Source organism: Rutilus rutilus, assembly GCF_951802725.1.
Source record: "Rutilus rutilus genome assembly, chromosome: 6".
Taxonomy (NCBI): Eukaryota; Metazoa; Chordata; class Actinopteri; order Cypriniformes; family Leuciscidae; genus Rutilus; species Rutilus rutilus.
The window spans coordinates 26,818,239-26,837,184 of record NC_140214.1 but is presented as its reverse complement, the minus strand read 5'-3'; the positions used below and the strand labels follow the sequence as shown (position 1 = coordinate 26,837,184).

At 37.9% G+C, this 18,946-nt stretch overlaps 1 protein-coding gene across 1 annotated transcript; it reads right to left on the bottom strand.

The window, feature by feature from the left end:
- On the bottom strand, window positions 1-10,089 carry pif1 (PIF1 5'-to-3' DNA helicase homolog). Its single transcript, XM_084412594.1, has 13 exons — window positions 10,034-10,089; window positions 9,231-9,796; window positions 8,653-8,782; window positions 8,401-8,526; window positions 7,949-8,102; window positions 7,397-7,511; window positions 5,964-6,070; window positions 5,569-5,708; window positions 5,175-5,281; window positions 4,993-5,080; window positions 3,681-3,826; window positions 1,512-1,703; window positions 1-1,236 (listed from the first exon to the last, which is right to left on the bottom strand). The coding sequence occupies exons 2-13, from the start codon at window positions 9,789-9,791 to the stop codon at window positions 1,183-1,185; spliced, it is 1,920 nt and encodes a 639-aa protein (XP_084268720.1). The 5' UTR covers window positions 9,792-9,796; window positions 10,034-10,089; the 3' UTR covers window positions 1-1,182.
- Between the last annotated feature and the right edge of the window lie 8,857 nt (window positions 10,090-18,946).

Below are 18,946 nucleotides of genomic sequence, written 5' to 3'. Positions count from 1 at the left end.
GCAGGAGTATAAATATTTAAGCAAGCATAATACATTCACAAGTTACATAAAAAATAAAATAATTAGGAATAGGATTACATTTAATCTGGTAAATTGTAGACCCATTAGGAATAACTTTTGAGGCCTCAGTTATACATGAATGCCATGATCTTCTCACATATGAACGACTGCCTCACCAGCTGGACGCAGACAGGTGGGACTACATTATAATCTATAGAAAGACTATAGTCTGCAGGCTTTGAAAATATTGGATAAGTCAAATGTATATCACTGTAAAGTTTTAACTAAATATATTTTAAAATGGGAAAATTGATTAAATTTGCAGATATTTTATTTGTGTATAAAATGTGGTATGATATAGCCAAACCTCTACTTAATGAGTTTATTAGACAAAATCATAACTCATCTACTAGATGGTATTGTACAATACCACAGAAGCACATACCTGGAATTTTATTTATAAATCAGTGATTATTGGATAAAACATGGAGTTATTACTCCAAACACAATTAGGAGTAGCAGCTTGTATCTGTCTCCTTATATTTTAAAGTAATTGTGTTTGTGTTAATATGCTCTGGTTATGGCCATGTTTGCTGGAATGCGTTTTGAATGATTCTTAATGTTTTATGTACTTATTTACTATCAGCCTGCCAGGGACGACAGATGAAAATGAGACTATCATGTAAATGTGCTGTTTTAGCCATACAGTGTAAGTGCTCATGTTAATTAATGTGCACTGTCCCTTTTAAAATAAATTCTTACTCTTTCCCCCTGTAATGTAAACAGTTACAGGATGTTAGCCACTACAGCTAACCTCAATGAGTAAGAATATTCAACTAACATTACCAAATCAAATCATAAATATTCAAACAAATGATTTTTACAACCATTGCCACAAGCAAAACCCTGCTTAGGCACTGATAACAATTTGCTCTTATGAAAAGCATGTAAACCTGAGACTTTAATAACCCAATTCATATTTATAAAACCATAAAATAATTTTATTCAAAGAAAAACATGGTCAAAATAAAGTTTTAGACAGTAATTATAAAAATAAATATTCAGCTGAAAAGCAGCATAATTTATCCAATAAGAAAAACACTAACTGAACTAAATGAACTCATGTTCCTGATGCATCCATGCACACAGTGCAAATGAAAACTAGAGCTTCCCGTCACTTCCTCACCAAGGGTAATTCTCCTTATTGCTCTGTCCAACAAAGTCATTCATTGAGGACTGGGGGAAGAAAAGAAAAAAAATTTTAGAATCAGAGCCATATATAAACTTACTAAATCAATGGTAACCTTGTTGAAAATTGAAATTGGGCAATTTGAATTCTGAAATGATTGACAACTAATGTAAAATCATCCAGTAAATTTGAGCTTCCTGGGGGCCTTTTATAAGACAATCTAAGATCATTTAGATTCAATCTTTTAAATCGCTCTGGTCTGGTAGAATACAGAAAAGGGTATTTGTCTGAGGAACAGAGTGATTGTCTAAAGTGGACTGACCTGCATAAGGAGTCTCTCTTTCCTCAGTCTCTTATAGAAGAGCAGCACGTCCTGGTTGGCCTGCACCACTCGAGGATCAAAGTCCATCACACGCAGGCCTTCCAGGCTCCGAGCCCGTGACAGAGCAACATAAGCCTGGCCGCTCTCAAACACACGCGCCAAAGAGATCTCCACGCAATCCAAAGTCATGCCCTAAACACACCAAACAAATCGAGACACCAGCAATTTACTTCAATCTAGCAATTAAAAAAAGAAAAAAAAGAAAGGGGGACCCATTTTTGAATAATAATGCTAGAAATACCATGTTTTTGGTATTGGAACCAAGCTTTAGGACATATAACCAAGAAAATAACCAAGACACAAAAGCTAAATTTAGTTTATGTAAAATGTTTACAATAAAAAAACTAAATTAATTGATTTATACATTAAATTATTTTGATGACTAATTTGAAAAGTGGTCCTGACTGAAACTCCAAAGCTCCAAGATATAAACCATTCATTAACTAACAGCAGAACATAGTTATAAAATACGGATAGTTCCCATCCTTGATTCTGATTGGTTGCGTTCAAAGCCATTGTAAATTTACTTTACACATACACCTGTGACCTCATTACATCAGTATTATTGCACCACTAAGGCTGTTCAGACTGTCAGTCCAAATCAGATTTTTGTGCATATCCGATTGAAACAGGAAAACCGTTGCAATAAATAAACATTTTACAAATCTGTTTCGAGCTACAATCATAAGTGGTTTGAAATCCTATTCAAATAGCATTTCTGGAAATCCGTTTCAGTCTGACCGCTCAGATCGGATATTACGTGGTTTATGTGACTTTGACGCCACATAAAACGTAGACGTCAGACGCTGTTATAGGAAATCTGCTGGAAGTTGCTGCAGAAACAAGGTTGTGTTGCAAACGAAAGAGCGGCATGGAAGTGATGGGGACGAGACCACCTATGCCGAGTCAAGACCGATTCTTTGAAGGGTCGAGACCGAGTCGAGACTGAGTCCGTTGGTTTTCAAATACAGTCGAGTCCGAGTCAAGACCGAGTCTTTGAGGAAGCAAGTCCGAGTCGAGACCGAGTCTTTAAGAGTCGAGACCAAGACCATAAAAACATGTCAGCTTTCATATTCATGATTTAATATCACCCCAGTTAATCATCAACAGTTAGGCCTACAGACTAAGCTAGATTGGGAATTGTTTAGAGGAGCAGTCTTAGCATCTTAATATGGACTAATTTTCTAGTGGTATGTATTCTAGTGGACTAGTGATGGGGACGAGACCGCCTATGCCGAGTCCGAGTCAAGACCGAGTCTTTGAAGGGTCGAGACCGAGTCAAGACCGAGTCTTTGAAGGAACAAGTCTGAGACAAGTCCGAGAAAGCAGAAATCGGTCTCAAGTCCGAGACCCGACTCGAGTACTACATCACTACGGCGTGGACACACAAATCGGATCCGAACATTTGCAATACACAATGTGTAGTCAATTCTATGATCAGAATCTAATCGGACACACAAATAAACGGATTTGGACTGACAGTGTGAACGTTGCCAGAGTCGGTTTGTTGCAACTTGCTTGGCAATTGGACGGTTTTATGATTTTAATAAAAGCCAGAAAGGTCTCAAATGTATTGTAGCTTCTTACAGAGTTCTTTAAACTCATTTTGAACTAATTACCCAATTACACTGGCGAGATTTAGGCCCACATTTATAGTGAGGAACTTAATATGCCATTTTTCTCAGTTCCCCCACTGAGCATTGGGACGTGCCACATGCAGCGTTTCTGAAGCGTTTGCCAGACACCCAATGAGCTTAATTACTGACACTCTTTGCAACAACTTTGACAGTTCATCAGCACAGAAGGCAAAGGAAAAGGTCAGAAATGATGGGCAAACATGGTGACTAGTTAATGAGTCAATACAGAAGCCAGAACCATAGTCCTGAGCATCTGTTCACAGATGCACAGAAACACTGTTCCTAAGCCAAGTCATTTTATTTTAATGGGACATGCAATGAAAATCGCATGATCATTTCCTCTAGGACCCAGAACAGTAGGAGATCAACAGCACAACCTTGTAATATTAGATTTCATTCTATGCATTCAGCTGATGCAGGTTTGACTCACTATGCATAATGAGTTTTGATGGGGCTTCATAGTAGAGCTCACCTGACTCTTGTGGATTGAAATGGCCCAGGCCAGTTTGAGTGGCAGCTGCTGTCGGCTCAGGTACAGCCCCCCGGACGCTTTAAAAATCCAACGCTCTCTCTTCATTACCTCAACAGCCCCACAGAGGAATCGCACCCGAGGAAGACCTGTGGTGGAAGAGGGGTATTGACGAATGATGGGATGTCACAACATCTCACTGCATGCGTTCAAATCCTCTGAAATATGTTGGTGTTCTAGAACCAGCCACGTACAGAAATTAATGAAAGATATTTGGGTAAATCAAGGCCAGTTAAGAACATGTCGGAATAAAAATATGAACATTTTAAATTGACATTCCCCTAATTTTATTCCAGCAATGAGTAATTAAAATATATAAAATCTTACTTTAAAAAGTGTGTAACTTCTGTGGTACTAAATGAAACTGGAAAATAATTAATTATCATCAGTAATAGAATAAGGCATTTACATGATTTATACTAATATGTACTACTGTACACCCAAAGCGCTTTTTACAATCATATCAGGGGATCTCTCCTCAACCACCACCAGTGTGGAGCATCCACTTGGATGATGCGACGGCAGCCACAGTACAACGGTGCCAGTGCGCTCACCACACACCAGCTACAGGTGGAGAGAGGAGAGAGAGTGATAGAGCCAATTCAATGTAAGGGGATTATTAGGAGGCCATGATTGGTAAGGGCCAATGGGTGGAATGTGGCCAGGACACCGGGGTTACACCCCTACTCTTTACGAGAAATGCCATGAGATTTTTAATGACCACAGAGAGTCAGGACCTCAGTTTTACGTCTCAGCCGAAGGACGGTGCTCTTTGACAGTATAGTGTCCCCGTCACTACACTGGGGCGTTAGGACCCACACAGAGCACAGGGTGAGCGCCCCCTGCTGGCCTAACTAACACCTTCCAGCAGCAACCTGGTTTTCTCTTTTCTCTCCCATCCAGGTACTAACCAGGCTCAACCCTGCTTAGCTTCAGTGGGCAACCAGTCTTGGGCTACAGGGTGATATGGCTGCTGGCATATAGGTAGCTATGTCCCAACAGCATGATGTCACAAAACAATTCATCTTAATGGTCCTAAACAAAGGCTTTCAATTCCTTCTTACAAAACATAATAGCTTATTTCTTTTGAAAAACAATAGACATTGTGAGATTTAACCATTTATTTGCTAATAGCAGTATTGTTTTTTTATAATGGCATTTTCATAAAAACACCACACTTGTGACAGAGAAAGTAAAATGAGTAAAACACAATGCGTTTTGGATGTGCCTGCCACTGTTTTGCAGTCAGCCGTACCTTGATTCCCTGGCTGAAAGTCAACCACTACTCCTCTGGCTCCATTCACTAGACCCCTCTGAACATCCAGGTTTTTTGTAAGCATGACCTAAACAAATAAAAAGGTTCTTGCAACATTTGACATTTAAAAAAACAAAACAAACCAAGAGCACATGTTAGCCAGAAGGAGATACACCACCAACCTGAGCGCCCACTTTCAGCTGTAACAGCCGACTCACTGGACTCTGGGCGTCAATGGTCTGAACCAGCATAGGGTCACTATCCACAGCTTCGAATACTCGCACGGCCCCTGCAAGTAAACTAGAGACTTAGAAATGTGTAAAATACCTTATCTCTGGATTTCACTCATCTTACAGTTTGTGAAAAAAAGAAAAAGAAAAAAAACATGTCCTTCATGGTTTCTAGTGCCTTATGTCACTCGTGAATCAGATGGTGGATTTCTAGAAACTATTTCAGTTTCTGGTGACCTCATTCAAACCCATCAATGCAACAATTAACAGCCACCACCTGATGCGACCAGCAAACCACGTCACATTTCACACATCCACTTTTAAATCAGGTTTCAGTATGACCAACCTGGTAACTGTTTGAGTTTATTCTCATTGGTGAGCTCCACATCATCCTTGTGCGTGCACAGCCTGGTTGCTAGGATACCATCCCTCTCGATGCAGTGATTGGCACTCCTCAGCAGCTGTGTGGTAACTTCCTCTGTGACTCTATAGCATGGAGAGCCACTGTTACAATAGGATCAACATGCTGACAAACTCAGTCAATTCACAACTTCACTGATTACAAGATGTAGCGTAAAAGTTCCCCACTACAAGTCGTGTAAATATTTTAAAAATCACACCTACGAGATCCACTTAAGGTCATGGAAAAAACTGACCATGAACCTCAGGGATTGCATCCCGAAAACACCCCGAGCCAGTGAGTCACTGCACTGAACGGTGGCCGTGGTGAGAGCTCAGTACCTGCCCACTCTCACAGCCTGCAGGAGAGAAATGAAGGCCTTGTCTGTTTGTCTGCGCACCTCCATCAGCTCCATGTTCATGTGGATACACTTCCGCCAGCTTCTCGACTGCAGGCAAAATAAACTGTGCATCTTATTCTTAGAAACTTGCACAGTGGACATCCAGATGCTAACCCAAAAACAATTATGCACATAGAAATTAAAACCAACTTTCTCCATCTTGTCAAATTTCAAGATATTACAATGTACTCTTAAAGGGATAGATCATCCACAAATGAAAATTCTCATGATTTACTCACTTTACTTTCATCCATCTGCAAACAGTGGGTCTCATTCACTAATAATTGTGCGGATTATTCCGTATTTGTACACACAAAAAAAAAAAACGCATGCATACGCACATGAATTTGTTCTTAATCTAGTTGTTATGTTAATGAATTCGTAGCATTCTAAATGAGCAGCTGCGTGCAAGGTTACTCATTTGCATTAAACATCTCCTTATAAGGACTTTCCACACACGCTTTCGTCAAACAAATGCGCTCACCAGATCCTCGAGCAACCCCAGGTGTCACTCAAAACCAGTTCAAACACTTAACCAGACCCAGATTGCAGACCTCTTATAAGTCAGCTGTACATACACATAAATCTGCTCTTTTTTTAGAGAAACCTTGCAGCTGAAGCTATAACACAGCTTCTTACTGTTTCACTGTATATGATGAAATTAAATTGTATTATTTATTAATAATTTAATTATAGTCATGTTAAGATGAAATATAACTTAAGGCTGCACAGAGAAAGTACTTTGTGTACATGTGGTTTCACTTGTTCCTACTTTTTCATAAATATTTAGAATATATTTTAGTACGAAAGTTTTTGGCGAATCATGATTTGCTTGTGAAAACGTTCACACAAAGAGGTCACACAAATGTGTGCGTACACTTGCTTAGTGAATGAGACTACAAAACAACGTTTTTTTTTTTAAACAAATTATATGCAATTCTTCTATTTCTGCCCCTCCACTGAAAATCCATTCCAACAAATAATTTACAAGTTCATAAAGATTGTAAAAGAAATCCAAGTATGTGCATTAATCAATGTTTATAGATTAATAAACTGTCCAATTCATATGGATTACCTTTGCAATGTCTTTATGAACTTTTTGAAGCATCAAAGTTAAGGCAATGGACTTTCAACCACGGGACAGAAACCTCTAAGGTTTCATTAAAAAAGATATATGTAATAATAATAATAATAATAATAATAATAATCATTTGTGTTTTGAAGATGAAGGAAAGTCTTATCAGTTTGAAATGTTATGAAGACGGAGTAAACGATTCCAGTATTTTCATTTGGGGGTGAATGCACCCTTTAATGCCAAGTCAGATCAAGGCTGAAGTGGAAAAAGCATGAACTATGCCTAAATGAGGGTAGTACCTGGAAACAAAAGTTAGCTTTGTCCTTTCCTTTTGTTACAGGTGGAAGTTGAAGAAAGTCTCCGCACACAATCAGCTGAATCCCTCCAAATGGCTCAGTTGATCTTCTGATGGACCTAGAAAAATAATATACAGATGACACTTGTCTAATAAGTCAACTCTGACCTAATATTGAAATATTTAGTGTTGTTCCTATCCTTCAGAACAGATGAGAATTTTCAAACGTACTAGACTTTCAGTACGTACTGGGAGAATTGATGGTTTGGATTCATTTTGGATTCAATTTCTGATCCAAATCATTCAAAAATTCATTTGCCATCTGGCGTTCATCAGAAGAAAGTCCGTAGTGACAAATTCAGAAGCAACCAATCACATTAAACGAAATTACTAAACCATTAAAAAACGACAACAAAAAAACAACCCTTATCACCACATGAATTGATAATGGTAAATTGAATTTTATCCATGTGGAAAATTAAGTGCGCTGAAATAAACCGGTATCATTAACGGAGTTATCTTTATTTTTGTCGTAAGTTCCCTCAGTGTTGCTCACCTGGCTATGGCTTCCAGTTTGTCAAAGAACTGGGCCTCCACCATTGAGATCTCATCAATAATGAGGTGTTTGCAGGAGGTCCAGTGCTGCAGAACCCCAGGACGCTGAGCGAGCTCAAGACACTGTTCAAGAGGAGCAGAGCCAGAACCAATACCTGATAACAAGAGAGACAAAATAAGTGACAACATCACAACTGTTTATAGATTTGAGAAATGTGTTGATCATATGACACTTCAGAAAAGTGACCCTATGCTGTGTACATACTGAAATAAATCTGTCACCTATGATTACTGTTTGGTTTGGGGTGAAGGGATACTGCCGTTTCATAAAACCTTTGCCATCATCAATTATATATGAGGAGATTTCCTAATGAATGTATGTAGCATGTTTGCATTCGTTGGCAGTCACTTTTCAGAGACATGAGTGAAATCATTTGAACTTGAAATTCTTACCCGCAAAACTGTGCAGTGTGGTTCCACCTATGTGACAGGCAGCGACGCCAGTGCTCGCGGTTGCATATGTGCTTTTTGGGGGCAGAGAGCCTACAATCCTTTTGAGCAAGAAGGACTTCCCTGTACCTAAAATAAAGCCATGAACAGTAGTGTTTGAAACGCCATGAAAAAAATACCTCTATAAGAAACTAGATTATATTTATCTGTGGCTATAAGTAATAATAAAATAAATAAATCGGTGCAGTTCATTACCTGCACTGCCTGTGAAAAACACATTCTTGCCACTCAAGACTGCATTGAGAACTGCAGTTTGTTCTTTGCTTAGCTTTTGTGCCACGGGCAGAACCAAGACAGGCTTCTTATTGGGGTGAAGCGCCTTAACCTAAAAGAGATAAAATTATTAAGTCCATAATCCTGCTAAATACATGATAGTACTGAAAGCAAGCATTGTGCAGTCTTTTTCAGCAAATAGTAGGTAAAAGATCTCAAAAATAAACATTTCACAAAAATGAAAATGAGACATGAGTGAAATTGTATGATTGTGGTTACTAAAGTAGTTTTTACAACAATAAACTTAATGTATAAATGTTTAATAAATGAATATCCATCCAAAATTAAGAGTTTAATTGTTAAATGCATTGGAACCTTTGAGGTGGGAAAGGCCAAAACCCTCCTTTTAAAGAGAAAAGGACATTTTCTTTTCAACTACCCACTTAATTTAGTTAAGTAATGGTGCATCAAAATGAACAAAGTAAATAAAAATAGTTGTGTCAAGACAAGTGTGCAAAGTATTAAAGGCACGTAGGCCTAACACAAAAGGATGAACATACCGGACTAGTGTCACAATCAGGTCTGGGTCTTTTCACTGGTTTCCTGTCACCCAAGACCTTATTGACAGGTCTCTCTGAAGGACCTTTGGGTTGAATTGGGGCGTTCACTTTACTTCTCAGCTCGTTTGCTTTCTGCACATCTTTCAGCTGGAGAGGACTGACGGTCTCAAAGGCTCTGGGAAGGCCGGCTCGTAGTTTAGCCCTACCACTCATAGGTTTGTTGCTTTGGGATGCTTGATGTTTGATGCTGAGCGTCTTGAGGAACACCTTCAAACGATCCGGTGGACAATCAGAGACTAGAACCTGTGTGCTCTCCGGGACGAATTTAACGGTACATTTCCCATCCTTTGCAAAGCGCGTAAAGAGCTGGAAATCGCGCAGCATGAAGTTCTGAGGAGCTTTGCCATCGTGCACACGCAGGACCATCTCCTGAAACTCGTTGCGCCCTAATGTGACGGTGGCTTTGCGCATGAGCTGCCGTTTGATGGCTTGACCTGCTGGATTCAAGCGCTCCACTGCCACGGTGCACTGGAGCTCAGCGGGATCAATGTGTCCCAACATTTTACCTTGAAAGAACATATAAGAACCGATTAAAGCATGTGATCGAGAATCTTATAACTTTACTCATTTATTAACATCGATGAGTCTTCAGCGAGTGATTGGGTTATACATTTCAATTTGTACATCAAAGAATATACATGCAACAACATTAATCTCAACTGAAATGGCAAATTTAGCCTAAAACACATGTACGTGTTCATGTCTTGTTATTATTTTACTTAATAGAGAGAGGACTAACTCACCTTTGTTACGAGCTGTTTTAACAGCAAGTCACCACTGCACCACCAGCTGTTCATTTATATGTTGCTGCTCATGCACGATTTTCAAATAGTTCCGCTCTACAAAGATTGGTCGATTGTGACGAACTACTAGCCAATCAAAGCGGAGGCATTTAAAGAAATATCCAATCAACGATTGCGCTTCCTAAACGTAAGCAGCGGGTCCGCCTACAAGCAAGCGCTCCACCAATGAAACGGCGTTGGTTTTCATTACGTCATCTTTCTTTTGTGCATTCATCTCATGGATGGAGCGTCTGCGTTCTAGGCGTCATAAATTGCAAATACAAAAACTTAACCATTGCAAATCGGTTGGATTTCATTTATTCAAATGATCATTTCTGAAGTCACAATTTTAGTAAAAGTAGAATGGAAATAAGGACAGAAAATGGTAATTATCCATTGATGAAATAACCGTTTTTCATTCAGTTCTCAAAACAAAGACACATTTCTCAAACCGTTTAACACATTTTACCAGTGGAAAACACATTTCAATTTTCTTAATGATTTCAAAAATGCCCTCATTTTAAACAGGTTTAAACATGTTGTCATTCATAAAACACAAACACATAGTAATATAGTCTAATTAACTCAAGTATCACAATGTGAACTCAAATATCACAATGTGAACTCAAATAACACTGTCTTTATCCATGAGTCAACATTAAGTAGCCTACCTAATGACACACCAATCAGAATCTAAAGATAATAAACAGGACCATCATCAGAAGATCGAGAAACTCTACTATTATGAAATGTGGCTGAAGGTGCAGAGGATGCCGACTTTTACTGTAGGCTACTGTAGCCTAATTGCCTAAAGTTCATATTCAGTTCTTTGGTATTTGAACTTTTTTTCTAGTGCTTTTCATCTACTTTAACTACTACTTACAATAGTGGAATGAAAAATTATTTTTCCTAAAGCTTATTGTTGAATTTTACTGTAGGCTATCTGCACGCTTTCATGTTGTATACTGTAGGCTACTGTACTAGACACCGATCTGCAAAAGTATTCCTGAATCCCAATAAGAGCTTTTTGTGATAGTGTTCTCTAGGCAGGAATGTAATCTGTGTATTTGTGTTTCATCTGAGGCCAAAGTTTGATTCTGACAAAAGAGAATGTCTTTGACCAAAATATTTGATTTGACGTGACAATTTGAGGTGTGTAGCCTAAAAGTTGGTGTGTAGTTCTGTGACTGTGTTAGTTGTGAGAAATTAGTGAATTGTTTCATGAATTGTATGTTAGCAATCGAGAAAATGAACAAATTAAAGATTATATTTAATTATTTTATATTTCTGTATGTCACTCCTTCCTTTCTTCTTTCCTTCCTCCCTTGAAACAATATAAATAAAAAGAAAGGTAGTGCATTCTGGCTACCAATATCACTTACATACATACATAAATAAATAAATATGCCATAATTCATCCAGAATCAGCACTTGGCAAGTTCCATATATTGTTACTATTATTATTAATCAGTAAACCAGTGATTTACAATTAGGCTTATATTGCTTAGGTCATTTTTACACAGACCATGGTTTACTTACTACTGACAGTAAAAACAAATGTGTTTTGATTTAGAGGTGGTTAATTACATTTTCCAGGATAAAATATCAGTCATGGGTTGGTGTATTTCCGTAAACAAGACATGTTCTTTTACGTCAGCTGAGAAAGAAATTTCCAGGAATGGGTCACTGTCCCGCATCATTAGGCCCCGTTCAGTACATGTAAGCTTTTCTTTGATTTACATTCATTGGCAAGACGACAGCTGGCTGAGTTATGACACTCGGGAGAAGTGGGCAGTACAGAATGCAGGCTAACAGTAAGGACTGCCTTTAGCCCATTGGAGATGTAGTGAGGTAGAAGAACAATAATCAGAAAGATAATGAAGGATAATGATCATTTCAATTGCATACATTATTTGTGATATGCAAATAGGGTTATGAGTGAAACTTCACAGAGTTTGGATTAATTAGCAATCACATTATGAATTCATATCTGATCTAGCTTGCCACTCCAAGTAAACAGACCTGCTTCACTAACCATTCAAATGCAAAGAGATCTTTGCCAAGCACAAATTTCCCATCATAAATGTCTCTTTGAATAAAAGCGGAACTGCCACGATAGGGTACAGTGCCTTCCACTAATGTTGACACCTTTGGTAAATATAAGCAAAGGCGGCTGTGAAAATAAATCTGCAAGGTTTATCCTTTTTATCTTTCATTCAAAAAATGCACAAAACTCTAACCTTTCATTGAAGTAAAAGAATTGAAAGTGGGGGGTAAATCACATTATCAAAAATAAATGCTTTTCGCCAATGCATGTTGGCCACAATTATTGACACCCCTAGAAATCATTATGAGTAAAATATCTCTGAAGTATATTCCCATTAATATTTACTTTTTTTTTTTTTAGCACACCAGGGCGACTAGGAACATAAAATTGTCCAGTCAAGACTTCCTGTTTCACATGAGTATAAATATGAGGAAACACAAAGCCCATATTCCCTTAATCATCCATCACAATGAGTAAAACCAAAAGAATATAGTTCTGATGTGCAGCAAAAGATTGTTGAGCTTCACAAAATAGAAAGTGTCAGTAAGAAAATAGCCAAAGCATTGAAAATTCCCATTTCCACCATCAGGGCAATAATTAAGGAGTTCCGATCAACTAAAGATGTTACAAATCTGCCTGGAAGAGGACATGTGTCTATTGTGTTAATGCACGGTGAGGAGGAGAGTTTGAGTGGCCAAAGACTCTCTGAGGATCACAGATGGAGAATCAGTTGAGAGATTAGTTGAGTATTGGGGTCAGAAAGCCTAAAAAAAAAATCAAACTGAACCTACATCAAAAAATCCTCCTCGCTCATACAAAGACAAATCCCAGCATATTCAGTTCTCAGACACAACTGGAACTTCAAAAGGGACCAGGTTCTAAGATCAGATGAAAATAAAAAAGAGCTTTTTGGCAGCAAACACATTAGTGGTTTGGTGCGAACAGAAAAAGTACCCCATGTCCACGGTTAAATATTCTGCTGGATCTTTAATGTTGTGGGCCTATTTTTTTGCTGGAGGTCCTGGACATCTTGTTCAGATACATGGTATCATGGATTCTAAATATACCAACAGATAAAAAATCTGGTCACTGCTAGATATCTTATAATGGGTCGTGGTTGGATCTTCCATCAAGACAATGATTCAAAAAATTATTTTGTGCATTTTTTGAATGAAAGATTAAAAGGATAAACAATGCAGATTTTCACAGCCGCCTTTGCTCATATTTACCAAGGGTGCCAATATTAGTGGAGGGCTCTGTATATGACTTATCTGTGGTAGATATACGCAACATCCATAGAAACACCCTCAATGAGGTGTTGCATTGAACAGAAAATCATTAAAATTTTTACATATAATGAGTCTACCATGTCATGAGTTCCCCCTCATGTTTGTACCAGCCAAAAAGACTCATTACGCTTATTCCAGTATGACTGCTGTTTGTGCGGATTATTTGCTCTCACTGCATGACATCTCTAATGACACCCTTCCACACACATCACACGTGTAATGATCACACATAACTGTTTCCAGATGCCCACACCTTGGTCCCCATTAAATTGGGCTTTCATGCTTCATTTCTTCATTAGAAAAGTAAACCGTCTTGTATGCTGTCACAAAACAGCCGTCTGTAGACAGCCACTCAGCATAAAAATATGTTTTTAGAGCTCCAGCGATCATTATCGTTCCTGCCTGGGTGAAATGTAAAGGGTAAGACTTTACCAAGTGTAAAATAAATGAACCAATGACTCATTTCACGTCACACTCTTGATTCACCTCAAATAAAATAGAGCATCTCTGAAGAAATGAAGAACAGAGCTCAAATTAACATGTCTCTATTGGAAATTTCAAGTTATGTTAAATTAAATATATGATTATTTTAAAATATTTTTCATTAAAAAAAAAAAAAAAAAGATTATATATATATATAGGCTATATACAAAAAATATATACAAATATACGTTCACCGGCCACTTTATAGACACCTTAGTGCTGGGTTAGACTAGAACTGTCATAATTCTTTGTGGCATAGATTCAACAAGGTGCTGGAAACATTCCTCAGAGATTTTGGTCCATTTTGACATGACAGCATCACACAGTTGCTCCAGATTTGTCGGCTGCACATCCATGATGTGAATCTCCCGTTCCACCGCATCCCAAATGTGCTCTGTTGGATTGAGATCTGGTGACTGTGGAGGCCATTTGAGTTTAGTGAACTCATTGTCATGTTTAAGAAGAGATGATTTGAGCTTTGTGACATGGTGCATTATCCTGCTGGAAGATGTCACTGTGGTCATAAAGGGATGGACATGGTCAGACAGCAACAACACTCAGATAAAGGCTGCTGCGTTTAAACGATGCTCAGTTGGTGCTAAGGGGCCTAAAGTGTGCCAAGAAAATACCCCCCATCACCATTACACCACAACCACCATTGATACAAGGCAGGATTGATTCATGCTTTCATGTAGTGTATGCCAAATTCTGACACTACCATTGCAGCAGAAATCGAATCTGATCTGATCTGATCTGATCAGACCAGGCAATGTTTTTCTAATCTTCTATTGTCCAATTTTCGTGAGCCCATGTGAATTCTAGCATCTGCTTCAAGGTTTTACGGGTTGTGCATTCAGAGATGTTCTGAACGAGTGGTTATTTGAGTTACTGTTGCCTTTCTATCAACTCGAACCAGTCCGGCCATTCTCTTGTGACCTCTGGCATCAAGGCATTTTCACCCACAAAACTGCCACTCACTGGACATTTTCTCTTTTTCAGACCATTCTCTGTAAAACACTAGAGATGGTTGTGTGTGAAAATCCCAGTAGATCAGCAGTTTCTGAAATACTTGGACGAGCCTGCCTGGCACCAAAAACCATCCCATGTTTAAAGTCACTTAAAGGAGCAGTAAGCGGTTTAAAAAAAATGATGTTGAAAGTGCATCTGACCAAGCACCACAACAAACTTGTAGCCAATCAGCAGTAGACACTCATGATGGGAGAGGAGAGTGATCTGAGCAAGGAGGAGATTTGAAGAAAAGAGAGATGGCTGAGAGAGAGACATTACAAAAGAGAAAGGCTCAGAGGAATATGACAATGTTTGAGGTTTTTCTATATATACCGAAGTGTCAGATATTGTAATAATTCAAGTTAGTAAGGTGGATAGCAGGGAAAACAAAAAACAAGTAAAATCTTGAAGAATATTTATAAAAAAAATGCTGATTTTAATTCAGAATAAAAATAAATAAAAAAATGCTGTTACAGATTCAAAAATGCTGTTATAAATTAATTTATTTTGCATGTGTGTGTGTGTGTGTGTGTGTGTGTGTGTGTGTGTGTGGGGGGGGGGGGGTTCAAATCTAACCACTTCATATCTGTGAGCAGTCTGCATTGTGACTGATTGATTGATTTTTATTAAAAAAAAATTCATTAAAAAAAAAAAAAAAATCTTGCCCCCATTATATGACCTCCCCATTCATTTTAATGGGAATTCCTAGGTGTGTGTACATGAGTGTGTATATGTGTGTAAGCATGAGAGTGTGTTCAGCATTTGGGGATGTTCTATAATCTCGTGCCTTCATTTGTGTGTGTGTGCATGTTTGTTCTGGATTGTGCCAGATTTTTTTTTATATAAATAGGCCTATATTTTTTTACAAATATTCCTCACATTCCATTCATTCCAATGGGGGTCAAATTGACCCGCGATGGAAGGATTTGTTACTTTTTAAAATTTTAACCACATAAACTTTATTTTTTGTGTGTTGTGTACAAATGTTACAAAAACTGATTTAAACAGTTTTAGTTATAAAAATAAGTTGGTTAAAAATGAGTAAATACTATTCATTTCTATTTATCTTCTTAGAAAACTTCTGTATGATATAAATGATTTTGCTTAAATTTAACCTAAAGTATTATTTTTACTAAACAGCGCCTGTTCAAAAACCTTTTAAAAAATGTTTTTAAAGCAAAAACAGTGCTATAGGTGTCTTATTTATAAAAACAAATGTTTTGTCCATGCAACATGAAACATGTTGTCAAAGTTTGTCACAATGTTTTGTTGTTGTTGTTGTTGTTGTTGTTTTCTTTTGTTTTGAAGAAATCCGAGGACTCCACATTGCTCTTATTAGATTAAGTTGTATCATTTAGAAAATCACCACACATTTTCAGAGAGGCGATGTGCCTCTGTGGTCCATGACGCAGCATAAGTAAAGCTTGTCTTGAGCGAATATTTAATTTTACTCGTCTTAAAGCTGCAGTCCGCCGTTTTTCCTCTTTGTCGTCATCTCTGTTCGAAATCTGCAATTTCAGTTATTCGCGGAATTATCAGCTTTACGTGCGTTGTGCCTCGGCATGGCACAGCGCGGATGAATCCAATGTTTCAAGGAGAATGTGCGGCTGTCAATCACCGCGCTGGTGGTGTGGATACTGTCATTCGCAATCACAGATTCTACTTTTTGGAAGTATGACCAACATAAGAATTTTCACCGGAAAATTTCGTCTGAAAAAGTAAGTAACAACATCCACTTTTGTTCTGACCAACTAAGGGGAAAAAAGCATTGCAGTAAATCGTGCCGATTAAATCTAACGATTGCTTATATTATATCACGTCACGTCAAACCGTGCAAATTAACGTATACTTTGTTCTCAAATTGTTAATGTTAACAATATCAGCATTGCGTGACTATATTTAATTAGGGTGACCATACGTCCTGTTTTACCCGGACATATCTGGCCAGGATTTCGAGATCGCCCAAAATGCTCGGGATTCGTCTTTTGCTTTCTACAGTCACCATTCATTATGTTTACATTATTACGTTATTTGACACTGACACGTACGTGCCAGCTTTGCAGGTCATGCATTCTGATTCACACGGATCCCGATCGAGACGAAAACACAGGAATTTTCTTAGCAATGCTTACACGCACATCAACCGATCACTTGTTTAGCGTTCATGTAAACACTACATTCAGATTAACCAATCGGAATTAATTCAGTACTACTGAATCAAAAGGTGTACATGTAAACAAAATGAATGGCGACGAGAAAGCAAAAGCCGAATCGCGGATATTTTGGGCGATCTCGAAATCCCGGCCGGACATGACCTGGAATATGGTCACCCTAATTTAATGCCCTTCCGATATTTGTCCTTGTTTTCGCATGGGCCGGTTTCAGTCTCTTTTTTTCTCTAAAGTCCGAAGTCTTTCGCGTTTTACAACTGGTGAATCTCGATCAAGTTGTCACTGGTGATTGTCGTTTGAACCTTTCTGGATCCGCCATCAAATTGATCATTTTATATCAAGTGCTGTGAGAAAAGGCTATAAATCTTCATCTCCAACATCCTCACGCAGGCAATATAGCCTACTAGCCGAGACACCTTCTTTATGTGTACAGATGTGATGTAATGACACAAAGACATGCTCGAATTTCCGGAAATCCACCAGTACCACTGAATTAAAAAGAGTATACAAGCTTACCATTTTGAATCGAGCTACGGCAAGCAGATAGCTTTGAACACTGGCTGGTTATGTACTTGCTCAAAAATTATTTAGGATAATTTCTAACCCAAAAAAGCTGCAGCTTTAATTCAAAGCAGGATCTTACTTTTTCTACGGTAGCTATGATCTATTGTACATATTAGATGTCTATCATTTTTACTTTTCTTGTATCTCCCGAACTATCCTTAATGGAACCACACAGGGTGAAACCCTTTGCTGAGAATATACTATCGGTTATCTACTCAAAATATATGTAGAATTTTAAAATGTTAGCATTTGTTGATGCGACAGGCTGTCTGTTCTTGGCCGCATGAACAGACTTTGGGGAGAGCTGATGATACTATAGTAGGAAGCTTGCCCTTTGACCTCCTCGATTTTGGAGGCTTTTTTTTGTTAAAGACCCTACAAGTTAGTCCTTAATTTCAGATGTGTAAATTACAAAACAGCATTTTTCAACCGAGTGAATCTACACATGAGAAGTCTTCAGAAGTCATAACTTCAGGGGTCAATGGGTCTCCTGAGAATATTAAATTTCCCTTAAAAACCAAAGATTAAATGACACTAGTTTCCAGCGTTCCCCCAAAATCAAATAATCTATACACCTTTTCAAAGGATAATCTTGCTTTAAAGTTTGAACACAAATTTAAAAGCATTTCTTCATATTGGCTGTGTTCTGTGTCCATCAATTGGTACTTTTTCTTTTATAAAATGTACTTTTCTTATTTCTACAAAGGTTCAATTTCAGTTAATTTCCTAGCAAGTATAAAGTAAAAAATATTATGTCTGATGCAATGTTTTTGCAAAGAAGCCTGCAATACTCCGAACAGTTCCTCACACAATGACAGCATTAAGGATGGTCAACGGCTTAGGTCAATTGGTGAAAACACTGCATGTGTAAGGTATTTTTCAAAATTACCCCAAAATCAAATACTGTATTACAATTTTCAAACACTTTAAAAAATTTCTAACCCTCCCAAATCAAAAATTTCAAGTGACCGATAACATCTACATTTTTCAATTGGCCCAAGTGAAATTCTGTAAATTTCAATTGGCCCAAGTGAAAATCTGTACATTTAATTTTATAATTTACAGAATTTCACTTGGGTCAATTGAAAAATGTAGATGTTATCGGTCACTTGAAATTTTTGATTTGGGAGGGTTAGAAATTTTTTACAGTGAAGGATAATCTTTAAAGTTAGAATAAAAAGTTAAAACCAAACTTATCTTCATACCTGTTGTGTTCTGACACAATGCCATATACTATACTATAGTACTACACACTACTATAGTCTCCAAGCGTGGTCAAACATGTTCACATAGGAATTTATGAAAAACATGA